General features: G+C 43.9%; 1 protein-coding gene across 1 annotated transcript; it reads right to left on the bottom strand.

Moving 5' to 3' along the window:
* Positions 1 to 9,007: 9,007 nt before the first annotated feature.
* On the bottom strand, positions 9,008 to 11,506 carry LOC142150340 (E3 ubiquitin/ISG15 ligase TRIM25-like). Its single transcript, XM_075205538.1, has one exon. It carries the CDS (start codon positions 11,468 to 11,470, stop codon positions 9,578 to 9,580), a length of 1,893 nt encoding a protein of 630 aa, XP_075061639.1. The 5' UTR covers positions 11,471 to 11,506; the 3' UTR covers positions 9,008 to 9,577.
* Positions 11,507 to 19,597: the final 8,091 nt, after the last annotated feature.

Raw genomic sequence — 19,597 nt, 5'->3', positions numbered from 1 at the left:
CGGATAGGAATCAGCCGGTGCAGTCACTATGAAACACAGGAGAGTTGAGATGAGCTGGAACTGTTGAGCACGGAGGCAGCGGATAGGAATCAGCCGGTGCAGTCACTATGAAACACGGGAGAGTTGAGATGAGCTGGAACTGTTGAGCACGGAGGCAGCGGATAGGAATCAGCTGGTGCAGTCTCGATGAAACACAGGAGAGTTGAAGTGGTCTGGAAACCACAGGAGAGTTGAAGTGGTCTGGAAACCACAGGAGAGTTGAAGTGATCTGGAAACCACAGGAGTAGCAGCGCTGAATACACGAGGAAACACAGGAACACCTTCAAAGGCTCATGGGGAATGAGACTCCAAGATCAGGCAACGAGGTATGGAACTCAGGTGCTTTAAATAGGGAGTGTTGCCTGATCAACCAATTAACTAAAAGGAACATGAACAGAAGGTTTGAAAGGGCTGCACATGCGCAGACCCTCAGGATGGTGGACGACCACGGTTCCTAAACACACGGGAAGAAGCACTCACAGTCTGGTGAGTGACAGACCATTAACAGTGCAGGTTTTGCTGAATAACAGTCATGGCCAAAAGTTTTGAGAATGACACAAATATTATTTTTCGCAGTCTGCTGCCTCAGTTTTTATGACGGCAATTTGCATACAATCCAGAATGCCATGAAGAGTGATCAGATGAATTGCAATTAATTTCAAAGTCCCTCTTTGCCATGACAATGAACTTTATCCCAAAAACAACAGTTCCACTGCATTTCAGCCCTGTCACAAATAGACCAGCTAACATAAGGTCAGTGATTCTCTCAATAACACAGGAGAGAGTGTTGACGAGGACAAGGCTGGAGATCACTCTGTCATGCTGATTGAGTTAGAATAACAGACTGAAAACCTTAAAAGGAGGGTGGTGCTTGAAATCATTGTTCTTTCTCTGTTAACCACGGTTATCTGCAAGGAATCACGTGCAGTCATCATTGCTTTGCACAAATAGAGCTTCACAGGCAAAGATATTGCTGCTAGTTAGATTGCACTTAAGTCAACCATTTATCGGATCATCAAGAACTTCAAGGAGAGAGGTTCATTAGTTGTGAAGAAGGCTGCAGGGCGCCCAAGAACGTCCAGCAACAGCCAGGACCGTCTCCTAAAGTTGATTAAGCTGCAGGATCGGGGCACCACCAGTGCAGAGCTTGCTCAGGATTGGAAGCAGGCAGGTGTGAATGCATCTGCATGCACAGTGAGGTGAAGACTTTTGGATGTTGGCCTGGTGTCAAGAAGGCCAGCGAAGAAGCCACTACTCTCCAGGAAAAATATCAGGGACAGACTCATATTCTGCAAAAGGTACAGGGATTGGACTGCTGAGGACTGGAGTAAAGTAATTTTCTCTGATAAATCCCCTTTCAGATTGTTTGGGGCATCTGCAAAAATGCTTGTCCGGAGAGGGAAAGGTGAGCGCTATCATCAGTCCTGTGTCATGCCAACAATAATGCATCCTGAGACCAATAATGTGTGGGGTTGCTTCTCAGCCAAGGGCGTGGGCTCACTCACAATTTTGCCTAAGAACACAGCCATGAATAAAGAATGGTACCAAAACATCCTCCAAGAGCAACTTCTCCCAACCAGCCAAGAACAGTTTGGTGAGGAACAATGCCTTTTCCAGCATGATGGAGCCCGGTGCCATAAGGCAAAAGTGATAACTAAGTGCTTCGGGGATCAGAACATCGAAATTTTGGGTCCATGGACAGGAAACTCCCCAGACCTTAATCCCATTGAGAACTTGTGGTCAATCCTCAACAAACAAATTCTGACAAACTCCAAGCATTGGTTAGGCAAGAATGAGTTGCCATCAGTCAGTATGTGGCCCAGAAGTCGATTGACTGGTCACCTTTGGCTAAGTGTTATATACAGGTCATGGAAATCTGAGGTGATTTCTAATTTGCATCAAATTTATAATAGGTTGTGCGCTTATTCCCTATAATATAAAAGTCCTTATGTACACTGACATAATGACATCGGATCTTACAGGTAATGCAGATGTTATTTACAGATTTTATACATATAATAGCATTACTTGTGCATATGTACTGAATAAATTCAGAATATATCTGTATATTAGGGATGAGAGCTCAGTGTGAAATGGATATACAATGAATGACTTAAAAATAGAACTGTTGGTTGGAGAAAAGAGATTAGTAGGAGGGGATATTATATGGAATAATGCACCCATTAGTGTAACTTATAAGGATATTAGAATTTACTGAGGAGTTCCATGACCTCAAGGTAGCAGGCTGGGAATCTTTGGCCTAACACACACTGACCAATGGACAGATTGGGAGGATCAAGTTTTTCCTTAAACTCTGTATTCAGTGCCCTTTGTTTTTATTTCACTGAAGGTTGAAACAAAAACATTATAATTGCATGTTTTTTTCTCTAGTGCTTTATTTGAGCACAACATTTTACAAACACTTGTGCAAACGGAGACATACTTCCTATTGTGCGTTCCTTTTCTTCTTCCATTTATGGTGATCTACATATGCAGGAACATCAACCTGAGATATTGGAAATTCCGGAAAACTTCTGCCAAAAAATAGGCGTGGCAAAATCTATAGGTGTGTGCTTGTTTTTACCTAGCTAATGAAAATTAGAAAAACTGTTATTTTGAACCCCATCTAACCAGCAGTCTTTGGTGGCTACAATGAAACAGGTGCAAAACAGTCAAGAGCACAACAAAATAAAACCTTAAAAGAGCTTGATTTAAAGAAATGACAAAAGAAGTTTTGGCTGCGCTGACACTTAACCAGGTAATACAAATCACAGAATCTGTATTCAATAGCAATATATTAAAAAAACAAGCATATATAAAATATATGTCATCGACACGCATAAAACCAGCTGGTAATTAAAAGCATGAAGTAACTATTGCGTGAGAACAAACATATAGGGGGGAATTCATTTGGCCGCATTACTGCGCACTACGGTAATCGTGCACATTATTACCGTTACTGCGGTAATTTTTAACGCTGATTTTTGCTCGCAGTTCAGGCAGCCATGAACAGATAACCGGGTTAAAATTACTGTATTAACGGTAATACTGTGCACAGATGCCGTGTTACGTTAGGCAGTAACGCAGCCAGTTAAATTCCCCAGATACATTCTTCTAATGGAGTATTCTGTTACCGATTTATAGCGGTCAAATAGACTGTCAGAAATTCAGAGATATAATCGGGATCTTAAGGAGAACAAGTACTTGTCTATCAGTGGTTCAATAGGAACATAGGAAAAGATTCAAGTTGAGACGTACGGCTGTTTTCGTGTAGCGTATCTTGCGCATGCCCAGAGACCAAACTTACGTATCTGAATGCAATGGCACAAAATTCATATCATGCATCTGACACTTACGATCCCTAATGACTTGAGGGACGGAACTGGGGAGGGAAGTGCCCGACCAATGTAGAACATGTTAAGTGAAGGCGTGTTCACACAGATGCGGCTAATTCAAATCCTCTGTTTAACGTATCTATGCTTGTTTTACCCCCGTATCTTTTACACCTGCTGTAGGACAGGTGTGAATGCTGGAGAACAGTGATTGATTTGGCATAGTCTTTGATTTAAAAATTACACGTAGTAGCTATCACTTAACCTACTAGCATGTTATTGGAGTGTGGGAGGATACCGGAGATCATACAAACTCCACACAGATAAGGCCACGGTCGGGAATTGAACTTATGACCCCAGTGCTGTGAGGCAGAAGTGCTAACCACTAAGCCACCGTGCTGCCCAGATGATATCTTTCACTTGTAAAACAAACAACCCAAGACAGTTTGTTATTACGGAACCACAATATATAGACGAAAGACTCATATTCAAAATTAATTCAAAACTAGTTTGAGGTTATGTTTGATCCTCAAATCCTTGATGCCTTTATGTGCACTCACTTGCACTTTCTTTCCTGGCTCTCTGGCCTGCCCCTGGACCCTCACGGCTCCCTACCAGTGTGGAAACGGCCGCTGGGTCGGGGAGCCAATCGGCGCTCCCCGCCTGGCCAGCTAGACAACAGCTGACGTCATCAGGCGCCGACGTGCCGTCGTCGCGGCCGAGAGACCAGTCGACGGCGGAACTCGGGGAATGAGGACCACGTGGAGCAGCATTGCCAGGAGAAGGAAGTCCCGCCGGCAGTAAAGACAGGGAGCCCTTGTCAGGGCTGCGAGCTAACCTGTCTTGTGAAGACCCGCTGTCGCTCGAAATAGGAGGGAAGTCCCGGCGGCCGTTCCTAGAAGCCCAGAGGAGAACATACGTGGACGTGGCCAGATGCATCCCTGGAACAAGTAAGACTCCCTGTGAGTATCACCTCTCCCAGGCCCGCGCCCGCACTCTATCCTCTCTCTTTCCCGGGCAGAGGGCCCGAGCTCCACTTCAGGCACTAGGCCTGTGCCACAGCTGGGGGGGGGGGGGGGGCATTGTAATTATCTACCTAGTTTAGCTAAGGGGCTCAGACTGTTTTTTCATGTAGCACACAAATATCAACTTTAAATTTCAGTGTACAAATAAGCTATCAAAAATTTGTGTGCTACATGAAAAAACAGTCAGTATTTAACTTATGTGCAAAACAGAATACTAATTTGCACCCCTTGCATTGTAACATGGTTTTGTCCAGGAGACTGAAATAAGAAGTTTCTTAAGTTAAGATCCTTAATGAAACAGGCTGCTGGTGAGAATCTTTTCCACGGACCAGAGGACCGCCCGTGTAGGTACCCCGGGGTAGCACACCCACACCCGGCCTGGAGGTTAGCAGCATTCCAGCCAGGAGTGTAAGCATTGTAATAGCAAAAATCTTGCCTTTCGCTTCCTTGTGCCAGGACTTCCCCTATGTCGTCGCTCCCTGGGGTCTCTGATGTGGGCAGGCTGAACTTGACACTGAATCGCATCCTAGGTCCAACACCCGATATCGTTGGATTGCCAACGGCACTCTCTTATTGACTTGCAAGTTAGAGTGGTTTTCATCAACCACAATTCCCATGGTGAGTTTTCTCCCAAAAACTGACTCCCACACATTAGTTAATAGCCCTGGTGTTAGGGCTTCAAAATTACCCTACACTAACAGTGCCCTTTACCTTATTAGAGTGTGTAATACAAGAAACTAAAGTGAGACTTGCATTCTGTTTTCCCAGCAACCATTGCACTTTATTATCTTTAAAAACATTACAGACATCTGCTGCTTGCAGTACGATATCAGCCTATTTCTGTGGTGTTGGGGACAGAAAGAATTTTCATAGAACCATCCATTCTGTTTGAACTCAGACCATGTTCCACTACTGCCATCTGCTGGTGGAAATTTAGAACACACCTCGACTTTTTTTTTAAATGATAATATAAATCATTAAAACATCAGGGGATTCCTGGCCTTATTATCATTAAATCATAACAGAAACTATCTACAGAGCCTCTTCTGTAACTGACAGACTTTAAGGTCTCCTTTTTTTGAGACAAGTCTTGTGTTGGATCTGACATCTTGTACATTTTTGAGGCCATCATGTCCAAACGGAAAACATAATCCCTCGTAATCTGAAACTGTCCCTGTGTTCACTAAATCTGAAGGGAAGACCAGTAAGCGGGCTGGGGTTACTTCCCCTCTGCATCACTGTGATTCAGACCAAGAAGATGTCAGTTATCTGAGGTACATGGATAGTTATACAAGAAGGAATTAAGATGCTGCAGTGTTTAAGCAGGAACTTACAGAGCTGGGACAAAACGTCTGCGATATATATGCCACTTCCAAGAATTTGTGGAGTCTGAACTGACGGACGTTCATAAAGAGCTAGAATTTTAAAGAACAATTGGAAGATCTGGAAAACAGATGTAATAACATTCATATATGCAACATACCCAAATCAGTGGACGCTGCGTCCCTTTCTAAATATATATAAGAATTATTTTGTCAGTGTTTGCCAGATGTTTCACCAAAGAACTTATAACTGGACCAAGCACATAGAGCTCTTCACCTTAAGCTTCCTTAGAACCTTCCTCCTCGGGATGTGATTGTTTGCTTTCACTATTACCGATATAAGGAGCAACTTCTCTCAGCTATCTGAACTCATCCTCCATTGCATACAAAATTGGATCTGCAAATATTTTAGGAAATAGCCCCCACAAAGCTCCAGAAATGAAGTGACCTTTTACATATGATATAAATGCTTGGTGCCCATAAGGTCTACTATAGATGGAGCATTCCTTTCCATCTTTTGGTGATACATGAGTGCCATTTCCACAAGATTAAAACCCTGGAACAGGGAAGGTTCTTCCTTTCGACACTTGGTCTTCTCTCAACACCTTCTCTGCCTGCAACCCCACAGGACACTGCCCCAAAGGTAAGCTGATCCCGTAGCTCTACTTAGTCCCTGTGCCCACAATTTGGCACTTGCTCTACTTTAATGTCACTTGCCTTGTTGCCTTTCCCCTCACACTTGTTAATCGATCATTATCAATATTTATTGCAGTGATGGGGTTTTCTTCCTACTATGCTCTGTTTATTCACCCCGTTATCACAAGCGATTGGCCCCCTATGCTTCTTCATACACAAACCCCCTCTGGCGGAATGCTGTGCATAGTACTATAGGCTCCACCTGCTGGTGCTTATCACGCCACTTTTTGGCGTTTAAGATATTGTAGAAGCATTGTACGTTTGGGGAGAGTTGAAGCTGTTAACATTTAAGGATAGGAGTTTTAGACTCATGGTGGTTTTCTGGTAAAGGAGTACTGCTTATCTACAAGGAGGTGCAGAGTAAGCACGAGGAAACTGATCCAGATGGGAAGGGGGGTCTTAGAGTAAGCATTAGTACGGGTAAGGAGGGGGGAAGGAGAAGGGACAGGAAATAAGACAACCAGACTGGGAGGCACTGCCTACAGAATTAACAAAGCAGTACATCCTGTGTACTTGGGGATAGTGTGTGTGATGTGGGGGGAGGGGGGCAAGGCAATGGTAACAAAAAGGAGGGAGATTCCCAACAAGGGAAGTGGGGTACAGAAGTAATTGTGTAATGTAGATAGTACTAATCACACAAGTACACCTATTATCAACAAAACTCTTGAGATAAACCAAATTTCATAATGGAGGTCTATGAAAGACATTAATAAAGCCAATATCAAGCTATATTGTTCAGTGAGATACATTTCTAAACATGAGGTAGAACTATTCACATGTAACCAAAATTAAGTCTAAAAACATCTGAAGGCAACATGGCAATGTCTCAGTTTGAGGAGGAGATTAATCAATTAAAGAATTGAGTCATTGATAGACCAGCTATACATCTGAACCTCACCTCAAAGCGACAAATGCTAAAATACAACAGCACTAACTATAGCAAATAAATGGTTGCTACCGACCACCATTTGGCAGATGAATGAAAACCTTAGACATTTTGATCATAACTTGTACCTCCATTCTTTGTTGTTCCACTCTCCTTCCCTAACTTTCTTTCCACAAACGCCCAATTGTTAAATCCCCCAGGGCATGTCCTGCTCTGACCAATGGGCCTGTCTAGCTTCACCAATGGACACATCTAGTGCCGCCAAGTGGCGTGATAAGCACCAACAGGTGGAGCCTATAGTACTATGCACAGCATTCCGCCAGAGGGGGTTTGTGTATGAAGAAGCATAGAGGGCCAATCGCTTGTGATAACGGGGTAAATAAACAGACCATAGTAGGAAGAAAGCACCATCAAGGCGATAAATATTGATAATGATCAATTAATTGGCCCTAACTTCTCTAACTATCAAAATCTCTCTATAACATGTTAACAAAAGCAATTTGAACATCTAACAAATTATTAAAAATGTAAATAAAAAATTAATTATGTAATAGAAACCTTGTGCTGACTCACTTGTGTCACAAGGACCCTCATTCTTTTTGCTATTCCCTGATATATGCATGTATTGCCTAGTGCACCTGTGCAAGTCTTGACTTGTGAGCGATGTTGCGTCATCACATGTGCACAGGCCAGCAGTTCGAGAAGCACAGCCGAGATCCAGGAGGTTAGCAGACCTCCGTGGGAGGTGTCCCAATATTTCAGGAGATTAGGCAACAATGACACACAGACAGACACACACACACACTCACACTCACACTCACACTCACAGACACACAACACATCAAGAGTTGACTCGCACTTTTAGATTATGTGTGCAGGACAATCTCAGATATTTTGAGGATACGCTGGGGAAACGACTAAGTAATGACTACATTTTATAATTACCAACATTTTTTATCTCTCCTCCCGAAGATCCCGCTGCCAAGTCCGGGGGACGTGGCCTTGTGAATTGCATCATTTAGCCACGCCCCCACTGCTCAGTGTTGCAGTTTGCTGCATAATACAGTAGGGAGTGGGCCAGGGTGACATGATTCACTGTGAATGATATCATTAAGCCTGCTCCCACCCACTTCACTAGGGAAGTGGCCAGGATGCAGGAGGTTGCACTGCTGTCCAGAGAGTCTGGAAGAACTCCTAGAAATTTGGGAGTTTCCTGGACATTCCGGAAGAATAGGCAACTATGTATCAGTGTGCTGGAGAGCGGCGGGCATTTTCTGGTAGTACAGATCTATTATCTGAAATATGTTACTTACACTCATTGGAAAAACTGGAGGAAAATCTATGGTGATAGGTTTTTAACAATGCATGTCCCTGTTTATGTCCCTGTTTATGAGAGTGACAGATAATTTCTTGTAGTATGGGAGGTACCACAAAGAAGTTCATCTTACCTGTCCGGGAGATCTCTCAATATAATAACTATGATCTGAGGACCCCGGAATACAGAGAGGGTCTTCTCTAGCTCCCAGTGTCACAGCTTTACCATAGAGAGATGTTTTATTTCTCTGCCATACAGCCGGATATCCTGCTCAGCCGGGATCACTACTCCCAGCCTACATGTGTCACGTATGTGTTACATAAATGCTGCGACTTATAGTACCACAACAGCTACGGAGACACAGACGATTACAATAATGCCAGATTACAGGAACAATTTGTGACATTTATTAACTGCATTACTGACATATAATTGATGAATAATCATTGGACATTACATAAAAATATTGTTCTGAGTTTTACACATGATAGTATGAATTAATTATATTTACCATTCCAGGAATACAGATGTTAGATAATGTTGGAAATAAAACACAGCTGCTGCATAATTGGCAACTTTTATGATCAAGTGGTTAGTGCAGGGGAGGGGGCGAAGCACATTATTTTGGCTCCACCTTGTGATGCAGATGTGGTATTTCTCTGCTAGGGGTGGGGCTAATATGATGTGATTGACTGCGAATTGTGTCATTGAGGCCCCGTCCCACCCACTTCACTAGGAAGAGGGCGGGGTCCGGGGGAAAGGCCTGATCTCCAGGGGGGTCTGGGAGAACTACCTGAAATTCAGGAGTCTCCAGGACATTCCGGGAGATAGACAAGTATGACCTGCTGGGACATTGTATGCACAAGATTATACACTTATTACTTATACCAGGATCATATTCTTCATATACACAGCTGTAACTCCACCCACTGCTCCATTCTATGGGCTAATTGTTCCACCAATCAGATTCCCCTCCCTGTGATGTCACCGGTCTCTGGAAGGATTTCCCCCAGCTCCTGATTCTCCCCAGATATTTGTATACTACCTTCCCAAACACCTAATATAGCATGAAGGGGCTCAGTGAAGGTGGCAGTGACAGTGTGTAAGTGTCTGATCGGGTCACACAGAGAATAAAAGGACAGCTGTCCAGCCTCATAATCCAGATATACCCTCACTGTATCATAGGGAATATTGGAAGATAATTGGATCTCCTCACTGTCATGTATCAGTAAATACTCATCATCTTCCCTAGCCAAACACCAGGACTGGTTATTACATCCAATGTGTGACTGATGTCCTGTCCTGTCTATACTGGGATAACACATCCCTACACTCCAAAGCTCTGATTCCCTAATCTCCACTTCCCAGTAATGTCGCCCTGAGGAAAATATCCTGGTGCTTATTACCTGAGAATTATCCAGAAATCTCTCAGATGTTTCTGGACGATCCTGTTCTATATCTGACCAGGATGCAGTTTTTTGGTCACCTGATATATGTATATTATTACCAGCTGTGTTTACATCCAGTAAAATGTCTGTAGGTTCCTGCGCATAGACCCATACATTTATGCTTGTTATTATATCAGATAACCCCGTGTGTAATGTCTCTGAGATGAGACCCATATCCAGACATTCTACATCATTAACCTGGTTTTCATATCTCGCTCCCTCCTCTGTATCTTCCTCCTCAGTATCACCCTCCTCAGTATCACCCTCCTCAGTATCTTCCTCCTCAGTATCACCCTCCTCAGTATCTTCCTCCTCAGTATCCTCCCACTCAGAATCACCCTCCTCAGTATCTTCCTCCTCAGTATCTCCCTCTTCAGTATCTCCCTCTTCAGTATCTCCCTCTTCAGTATCTCCCTCCTCAGAGAGATTACATGAGTTATCCCTGTGTGATTCCTGTTCTTGTGTGACAGTCACATGATCAGTCATATTACTCAGCTCCTCAGTATCACACAAGTCACCTATGTCTGGATCGTGTAAGACAGTCACTGGATCAGACATGTTGCACAGTTCCTCAATGTGATGCATCTTCCTGAACAGCTCGTCCTTCTTTAACTCCAGCTGATGGATCAGATCAGAGACTGAGAGTGAAATGCTCTCTTTTTGCCCAGAGATCTCACTCAGGACTCTCTTCTCTAGGTCATCCAGCTGTCTCCTGATGTCTCTAAACAGGGCAGTCAGTTTCTCTGTTACACCAACTGCTTTTTCCTGGTTGTCTCTCCTGCGCTCCTGCAAACTCTGGACTCTTTTCTCAGTCTCCTCTCTCTTTGTGGTCAGTTTCTGCAGAACATTTCTCAGCTTCTCCTTTTTCTTCTCAGAGGCCTCATCCATCGACTCCATCTGATGTCCTCTGTGTTCCCCAATCAGACAGCAGGAGACACAGATACAGACAGCATCCTCTGTGCAGTAATACTCCAGGATCTTCTTATGCACAGAACAATTTCTCTTCTCCAAGGAAATAGTGGGATTAATTAAGACATGTTCTGCTGACTTGTTGTGTGTCCTCAAATGTATGTCACAGAAAGAAGCTTCACACCTGAGGCAGGTTTTAAGAGCAGGTACTGGAGAGAGGACACAATAAGTGCAGAATATCTCAGTTTCCTCCTCTGGAATAGAACGGACATGTTCTGCTATGTTGCACAGCTTCCTGTTTTTCTCCAGAACAGAACGATCCTGAAACTCTGCTCTGCATTCAGGGCAGCTGTAAACTCCAGACCCCTCCTGTGTATCCAACACACGATCAATACAGACCCGGCAGAAGTTGTGTCCACACTTCAGTATTACAGGATCTGTATAAATGTTCAGGCAGATGGAACAGTCCAGCTCCTGTCTCAGATCAGCAGACGCCATCGCTGACAGCAGTAGAGAGAAATGAAAGTGAAAGTCTCTGACACTCAGACACCAGTGTGTGTGTTTCACATTCTCAACACAGGGAGAGGCTGAGCTTGTCACTCAGATTATATCTACAGACTCAGTTAAACTAAGTGACACAGCTAATACATTATGGGAAATTGTCTTATTTTGGAAACAGTAAAGGTCGCTGAATAAGCTGAAAATGATTAATTTTGCACATTTACAGGTCTTAAAGAAAACTTTAATAAAAAATAAAGTTAGTTTGGACCTTATTTATCAAACTTCTTCCTACCATGGTGTCATATGCAAGATAGTTACTAGTTATATATGTAGCACCCCCTTTCCTCAGCTAGGGTGTGTGTACTAGTATTTGTGTGTCCTGTATGCAAATTGACTTTTTACCTTGTATTCAGTGTTCAGTGCATCCACCTTAGTCTGGGTAAAGTAGGGTCTGTGTGGGGTAGTGCCCTGAAATGAGCAACACCAGAGGGAGACTAAGGAACCCTCCGCCCCCCTACTTGGGACCACAGGCACACACAAATGAAATATTATCACCCCAGCCTGATCTTTAGAAGCCACACTGACACGTTTATTAATGAGGCATGGAATTCTAAAGAGATTTTGTTGGATTTATATAAAAAAATAGTGTTAGGCGCCGTCCCCGCACTTTTCTCAGGTGCTGGGGGAACGGACGCCTGTCTCACTTCCTGCTTGCATCCCGTTGCTTGGCAACGGGACGCTCTTCTGGATTTAGGACCCTCGCTGCACGCTCATTTGCATGACAGCCGCATCCCGTTGTCTAGCTCGGTTTCTGTCTCAGTCGGCGGTCAGCTGTGCTCTGAACGCCGAAATCACTCCCCTCTTATCAGGACTCACTTCCTCCTATATTAGGATCCCATTTACACCAATGCTTTGCCAGAGTATTGGTTCACCAGCTCTTGTGTTCCTGCTTCCTGTTCCCTGCTTGTCACACGCCGGGTGCGTACCCGATCCTTGGCCCTCTTACCTGCCTCTCCGGTCCGTCCACTGCATCCTGGCTGCCGCCATCTTTGTTTTGGGTCTCTGCATGCGCAGACCTATCCTATTCATTTTCTCTGCTCCTCTCCTATCGGTTGATGATTTTGGCTCCAAAGTTTAAAAAGGCACTTCCCCTGGATGTATGGTGCCTGTTCTTTTAGTTACCTTCTTGGTGCTAATCGTGGCTCCCCTGTACCTGTTGACCACAGAGTTGACACTCTATTTCTGCACTTCATCTACGCTTCAGTGGAACCTGCTGACTTCAGTGCTGACACTTCCTAGTGTTCCTGCCGCCATCCCAGTGGTAATCTGTCGTCCGCAGAGCTGACACTTTACCTCAGTACTTCACCTCCGTTCCAGTGGTAACACTGCTTACTTCAGAACTGACAATTCCTAGTGTTCCTGCTGCCATCCCAGTGGTAACCTGTCATCCACAGAGCTGACACTCTACTTCTGCACTTCACCTCCATTCTAGTGGTAACCTGCTGACGTCAGAACTGACACTTCCTAGTGTCCTGGCCACCATTCCAGTGGTAATCTGCCTTCCGCAGAGCTGACTCTCCATCCTGTCTCCACTATCCCAGCGGCACCTGCCTTCTATGCTTCTCCACATGTTGTCTGCCTTTGCTGACCATCTTTTGCCAGTTCCACACAGGTGAGAGTGTTGATGAGGACAAGGCTGGAGATCTCTCTATCATGCTGATTGAGTTAGAATAACAGACTGGAAGCATTAAAACAAGGGTGGTGCTTGAAATCATTGTTCTTCCTCTGTTAACCACGGTTACCTGCAAGGAATCATGTGCTGTCATCATTGCTTTGCACAATAAGAGCTTCACAGGCAAATATATTGCTACTAGTTAGATCAGCCATTTATTGGATCATCAAGAACTTCAAGAGAGAGGTACATTAGTTGTGAAGAAGGCTGCAGGGCGCCCAAGAACGTCCAGCAGGAATGTCTCCTAACGTTGACTGAGCTGCGGGATCGGGGCACAACCAGTGCAGAGCTTGCTCAGGAATGGCAGCAGACAGGTGTGAGTGCATCTGCATGCACAGTGAGGTAAAGACTTTTGGATGATGGCCTGGTGTCAAGAAGGCCAGCACAGAAGCCACTACTCTCCAGGAAAAATATCAGGGACAGACTCATATTCTGCAAAAGGTACAGGGATTGGACTGCTGAGGACTGGGGTAAAGTAATTTTCTCTGATAAATCCCCTATCAGATTGTTTTGGGGGCATCTGCAAAAATGGTTGTCGGAGAAGGAAAGGTGAGCGCTATCATCAGTCCTGTGTCATGCCAACAGTAATGCATCCTGAGACCATTAATGCGTGGGGTTGCTTCTCAGCCAAGGAAGTGGGCTCACTCACAATTTTGCCTAAGAACACAGCCATGAATAAAGAATGATACCAAAACATCCTCTAAGAGCAACTTCTCCCAACCATCCAAGAACAGTTTGGTGAGGAACAATGCCTTACCAGCATGGTGGAGCCCGGTGCCTTAAGGCAAAAGTGATAACTAAGTGGCTCGGTGATCAAAACATCAATATTTTGGGTCCATGGCCAGGAAACTCCCCAGACCTTAATCCCATTGAGAACTTGTGGTCAATCCTCAACAAACAAAAACATACAAATTCTGACAAACTCCAAGCATTGATTAGGCAAGAATGGGTTGCCATCAGTCAGTATGTGGCCCAGAAGTCGATTGTGACCAGTCAAGTGTTTTATACAGGTCATGGAAATCTGAGGTGATTTCTAATATGCATTAAATTTATAATAGGTTGTGCGCTATTCCCTATAATATACAAGTCCTTATGTACACTGACATAATGACATCAGATCTTACAGGTAATGCCGATGTTATTTACAGATTTTATACATATAATAGCATTACTTGTGCATATGTACTGAATTAATTCAAAATCTATCTGTATAACAGGGATGAGAGCTCAGTGTGAAGAGGAAATACAATGAATGACTTAAAAATAGAACTGTTGGTTGGAGAAAAGAGATTAGTAGGAGGGGATATTATATGGAATAATGCACCCATTAGTGTAACTTATAAGGATATTAGAATTTACTGAGGAGTTCCATGACCTCAAGGTAGCAGGCTGGGAATCTTTGGCCTAACACACACTGACCAATGGACAGATTGGGAGGATCAAGTTTTTCCTTAAACTCTGTATTCGGTGCCCATTGGTTTTATTTCATTGAAGGTTGAAATAAAAACATTAAAATTGCATGTTTTTTTTTCTCTAATGCTTTATTTGAGCACAACATTTTACAAACACTTGTGCAAATGGAGACATTAGTACGGCTGTTTTCTTGTAGCGTATGTTGCGCATGCCCAGAAACCAAACTTACGTATCTGAATGCAATGGCACAAAATTCATATCATGCATCTGACACTTACGATCCCTAATGACTTGAGGGACGGAACTGGGGAGGGAAGCGCCCGACCAATGTAGGACATGTACAGTGAGGGCGTGTTCACACAGATGCGGCTAATTCAAATCCTCTTTTTAGTGTAACTACGCTTGTTTTACCCCCGTATCTTTTACACCTGCTGTAGGACAGGTGTGAATGCTGGAGAATAGTGATCGATTTGGATAGTCTTTGATTTAAAAATTACACGTAGTAGCTATCACTTAACCTACTAGCATGTTTTTGGAGTGTGGGAGGATACCGGAGAACATACAAACTCCACACAGATAAGGCCACGGTCGGGAATTGAACTTATGACCCCGGTGCTGTGAGGCAGAAGTGCTAACCACTGAGCCACCGTGCTGCCCAGATAATATCTTTCACTTGTAAAACAAACAACCTAAGACAGTTTGTTATTACGGAACCACAATATATAGACAAAAGACATATCCAAAATTAATTCAAAACTGGTTTGAGGTTATGTTTGATCAGCAAATCCATGATGAGTTTATGTGCACTCACTTACTCTATCTTTCCTGGCTCTCTCCCCTGCTCCTGGATCCTCGCTGCTCCCTACTGTGACCGAAGGCTAGCAGCATTCCAGCCAAGAGTGTAAGCGTTGTAATAGCAAAAACCTTGCCTTTCGCTCGTGCCTGGGCTCCGCCTATGTCGGTGCTCCCTGGGGTCTATAATGTGGGCAGGCTGAACTTGCTACTGAACGCATCCTGGTTCAAAAACCCGATATCATTGCATGGCCAACGGCACCCACCTATTGACTTGCCAGCCAGAGTGGTCTTCATCAACCACAAGACACATAGTGAGTTCTCTCCCATAAACTGACTCCCACACATCAGTTAATAGCCCTGGTGTTAGGGCTTCAAGATTACCCTACACTAACAGTGCCCTTCATCTTACCAGAGGGTGTAATACAAGGAGCTGAAGTGAGACTTGCTTTCTATTTTTCCATTAACCATTTTCCTTTATTATTATTAAAAGCTACAGACATCTGCTGCTTGCAGTATGATATCAACTCATTTCTGTGGTGTTGGGGACAGGAAGAATTTTCATAGAACCATCCATTCTGTTTGAACTCAGACCATGTTCCAATACTGCCATCTACTGGTGGAAGTTTAGAACACAACTCAACTTTTTTAAGTGAATATAAATTGTGATAACATCAGGGGATTCCTGGCCTTATGATCAGTATATCATAACAGAAACTATCTACAGAGCCTCTTCTGTAACTGACAGACTTTACTGCTTCCTATTTTTGAGACACGTTTTGTGCTGGATCTGACATCTTGTACATTTTTGAGGCCATCGTGTGTCAACGAAAAAAAAAAATATCCCTCGTAATCTGAAACTGTTCCTATTTTCACTAAACCTGCAGGGAAGAACAGTCAGCAGGCTGTGGTCACTTCCCCTCTGCACCACTCTGATTAAGAACGAGAAGATGTCGGTTATCTGAGGTATGGATAGTTATACAAGAATGAATTAAGAAACTAACTGCAGTGTCTACAATATATGCCGCTTCCAAGAATTTGTGGAATCTGAAGTACCGGAAGTTTATAAATAGCTAGAACCTTTTAAAGAACAATTGGAAGATCTGGAAAACAGATCAAGGCATAATAACTTTCGTATAAAGAACATACCAAAATCAGTGGATGCTGCGTCCCTACATAAATTATTCTGATGGCTTGGTTGGTGTATTTTCTAGCACTCCATCATGAAATTTGGTTTACCTTAAGAGTTAAGATTATAACCTTGGCCTCTCGCTTTGGGAGGGAGCCCTTGAATACCCCACAGATTCAGATGATAACTTTCTCTTTACTTTTGGGGTTTGCTCCGCCTCCAGTTGTGATGTCATAAACTTGTGTTGAATGTGGCTTGACTGAACTAGTTGCACTATTGAGCATGTAACTAATTATAGATGTTTTCTAATTTCTTGGCTTCTTAATAGGATTACATGTGTGATTAGTACTGTCTACATTTCATAATTACTTGTGTCTCCCACTTCCTTTGCCGGGAATTCCCCCTCCTTTTGTTACCATTGCCTTACCACCACCCCCCACTATCCACACGTACACAGGATGTACTGCTTTGTTAATTCTGAGGACATTCCCTGACAATCTGGTTGTCTTCTTTCCCTCCCCCCCCTCCTTACCAGTACTAACGCCTACACGCTCAAACTCCCCCTTCTCATCTGGTTCGGTTTCCTCGTACTTACTCTCCACCTCGGCCAGCTGATAGATTCAAGTGGGTGAAATTCATTGCTGATTTTAAAATCGCCCTTAATCCCTGAAATCATTATTTTTGAGTTAATCTCAAACTCATTTTATTCTAAACCTCTGTAACAATTGAAAAGTTCTGTCACGAGCCGCGGCGGCTTCAGGCACCGCCGCAACTCGCTTCTTGCTGTGCCCCGACGTCCCGGCCGTCGTCATGACGACCGGGACGTCACTTACTGCTGAGTCAAGGCAACGATCGGGATGCTCTGTGCAGCAGCGTCGCGTCCCGGCATCCAGTACAGCCGGGCGCACGCGCAATTCAAATACTTAGTGCCTAGCTGGGCTGTCCTTCCCTCTGATACGAGGGATTCTATTGGGCCACATCACATATATAAGGCAATCCATCCCTGCCAATTATAATTCCTGCTTGCTGCATACTAGCCTGCTGTGTCTCTTGCTTTCTGCTCTATTTGAATCCTGATTATTTGTTGCCAACCCTTGCCTTGACATCTGACTACGATTGTTTGCCTGTGCCCCTTGATCTTTTGCCTGGACTCTGACGCTGCTGTTCTGCCTGTGACCTCTGACCTCGGCTTGTTTAACGGATACTCTGTCTGCTGCCGCCCCTCGACCTTTGCCTGGACTTCATTCTGCCTTCCTGGGTTCCCCCCCAGCCGGTACGCATCTCACGACCCTCTGTTAGTCTGCAGCCAAGTCTGTCCCCACCATCAGGGGCAACAGTGAATACCAGACTCTCAGAGCAAACTCCGAGTTTTGCCGTACTGGTTTGAGGGGTTCCTAACAAGTTCATAGATGCCCATTCTCATTTGAGATTCTTTGCCTCTCTGAGACTCCTTCCAAACACTAATCTCACAAATTTATAAATTGCACTTAGAGACGGTTTCCACTTCACTTCCTAAATACGCTTTAACCTTGAACCCAGAGTTGGATGTCAGCCTAGATGAAGAACAGGCTGACATTAAACTCTTGGTTCTTTCTATTTGTACATGCAATCTCCAGCTTGGTTGTGGTCCTAGATATTCACCAGGTGGTATAGATGCCACAGTGCCGTCAAGAGAATGATGCCTGGCATCTCAGATCAGTATTGGAAGTATAATTAGGCCCCTGGTAAGACACTCTACATCTGGTGCTATTATTCCAAGTTGGTAAATTATTGAAGAGAGGCGAGGCGCATATCAGAGGAAAGGCCGAGACCCCGAGCCTCTATACCCCTGCGTTCTGGCTTTTGAACTCAATGGATATGTCTATTTCTAAATTCAAATCAAATCAACATTTTAAAGCACATTATAAATGTAGTCAGAGCCATTATCCTTTGTAAATGGAGGTCTACATCCCCTCTAAACATTTTTCATTGGTTCATGAGAATTGATCTTAATTTGGACAAGGAAGATTTAGCTACTTCAGCCACTGACAGATAGTCCGAATTCAAGGCCACATGGTACGACTGGTTAAGTTACAAAGAATGTGATAGCTGAAGGTTTCATCCAGTCAAGACCCCTGGATATGACATCTCTCAACGACAATGACCTCCAGGAACCTACTTGATTTTATGAGATTTAATTTTTCCTTTAATTACTCTTATAATTCTCATATGATTTGAGACCTGTACAAAACATAACCAGAAAGGACCATGGCGAAGTCCAATCTCCCTTTGGTTGCCGACCACCATTTGGCAGATGAATGAAAACCTTAGACCTTTTGATCATAACTTGTACCTCCATTCTTTTTTTCTTCCACTCTCCTTCCCCCACTTCGTTCTCCCAAATGTCCAATTGTTAAATCCCCCGGTTCATGTCCTGCTCTGACCAATGGGCCTGTCTAGCTCCACCAATGGCCATATCTAGTGCCGCCAAATGGCGTGATAAGCACCAGCAGGTGGAACCTATAGTACTAAGCACAGCATTCCGCCAGAGGGGGTTTGTGTATGAAGAAGCATAGGGGCCCAATCGCTTGTGATAACGGGGCGAATAAACAGAGCACAGCAGAAAGAAAGCCCCTTCTCTATAAAATTTTAACAAATAATTTGGACATCTAACAAATTATTAAAAATGAAAAATGACTTATTTGTAATACAAACCTTGTGCTGACTCACTTGTGTCACGAGGACCTCATTCTACTTGCTGTTCCCTGATATATGCATGTATTGCCTAGTGCACCTGTGCAAGTCCAGACTTGTGAGCGATGTTGCGTCATCACATGTGCACAGGCCAGCAGTTCGAGACGCAGACCAGAGATCCAGGAGGTTAGCAGACCTCCGTGGGAGGTGTCCCAATATTTCAGGAGATTAGGCAACAATGACACACACAGACACACACACACTCACAGACACACAACACATCAAGAGTTGACTCGCACTTTTAGATTATGTGTGCAGGACAATCTCAGATATTCTGAGGATACGCTGGGGAAACGACTAAGTAATGACTACATTTTATAATTAC

This window comes from Mixophyes fleayi, chromosome 4 (genome assembly GCF_038048845.1).
Source record: "Mixophyes fleayi isolate aMixFle1 chromosome 4, aMixFle1.hap1, whole genome shotgun sequence".
NCBI classification, from domain to species: Eukaryota; Metazoa; Chordata; class Amphibia; order Anura; family Limnodynastidae; genus Mixophyes; species Mixophyes fleayi.
The sequence above is the reverse complement of the archived record's forward strand: the minus strand, read 5'-3'. Positions and strand labels throughout refer to the sequence as shown.

Coding starts and splice junctions, on each gene's coding strand:
- LOC142150340 (XM_075205538.1), bottom strand. CDS start 11,470: ATGGCGTCTGCTGATCTGAGACAGGAGCTGGACTGTTCCATCTGCCTG.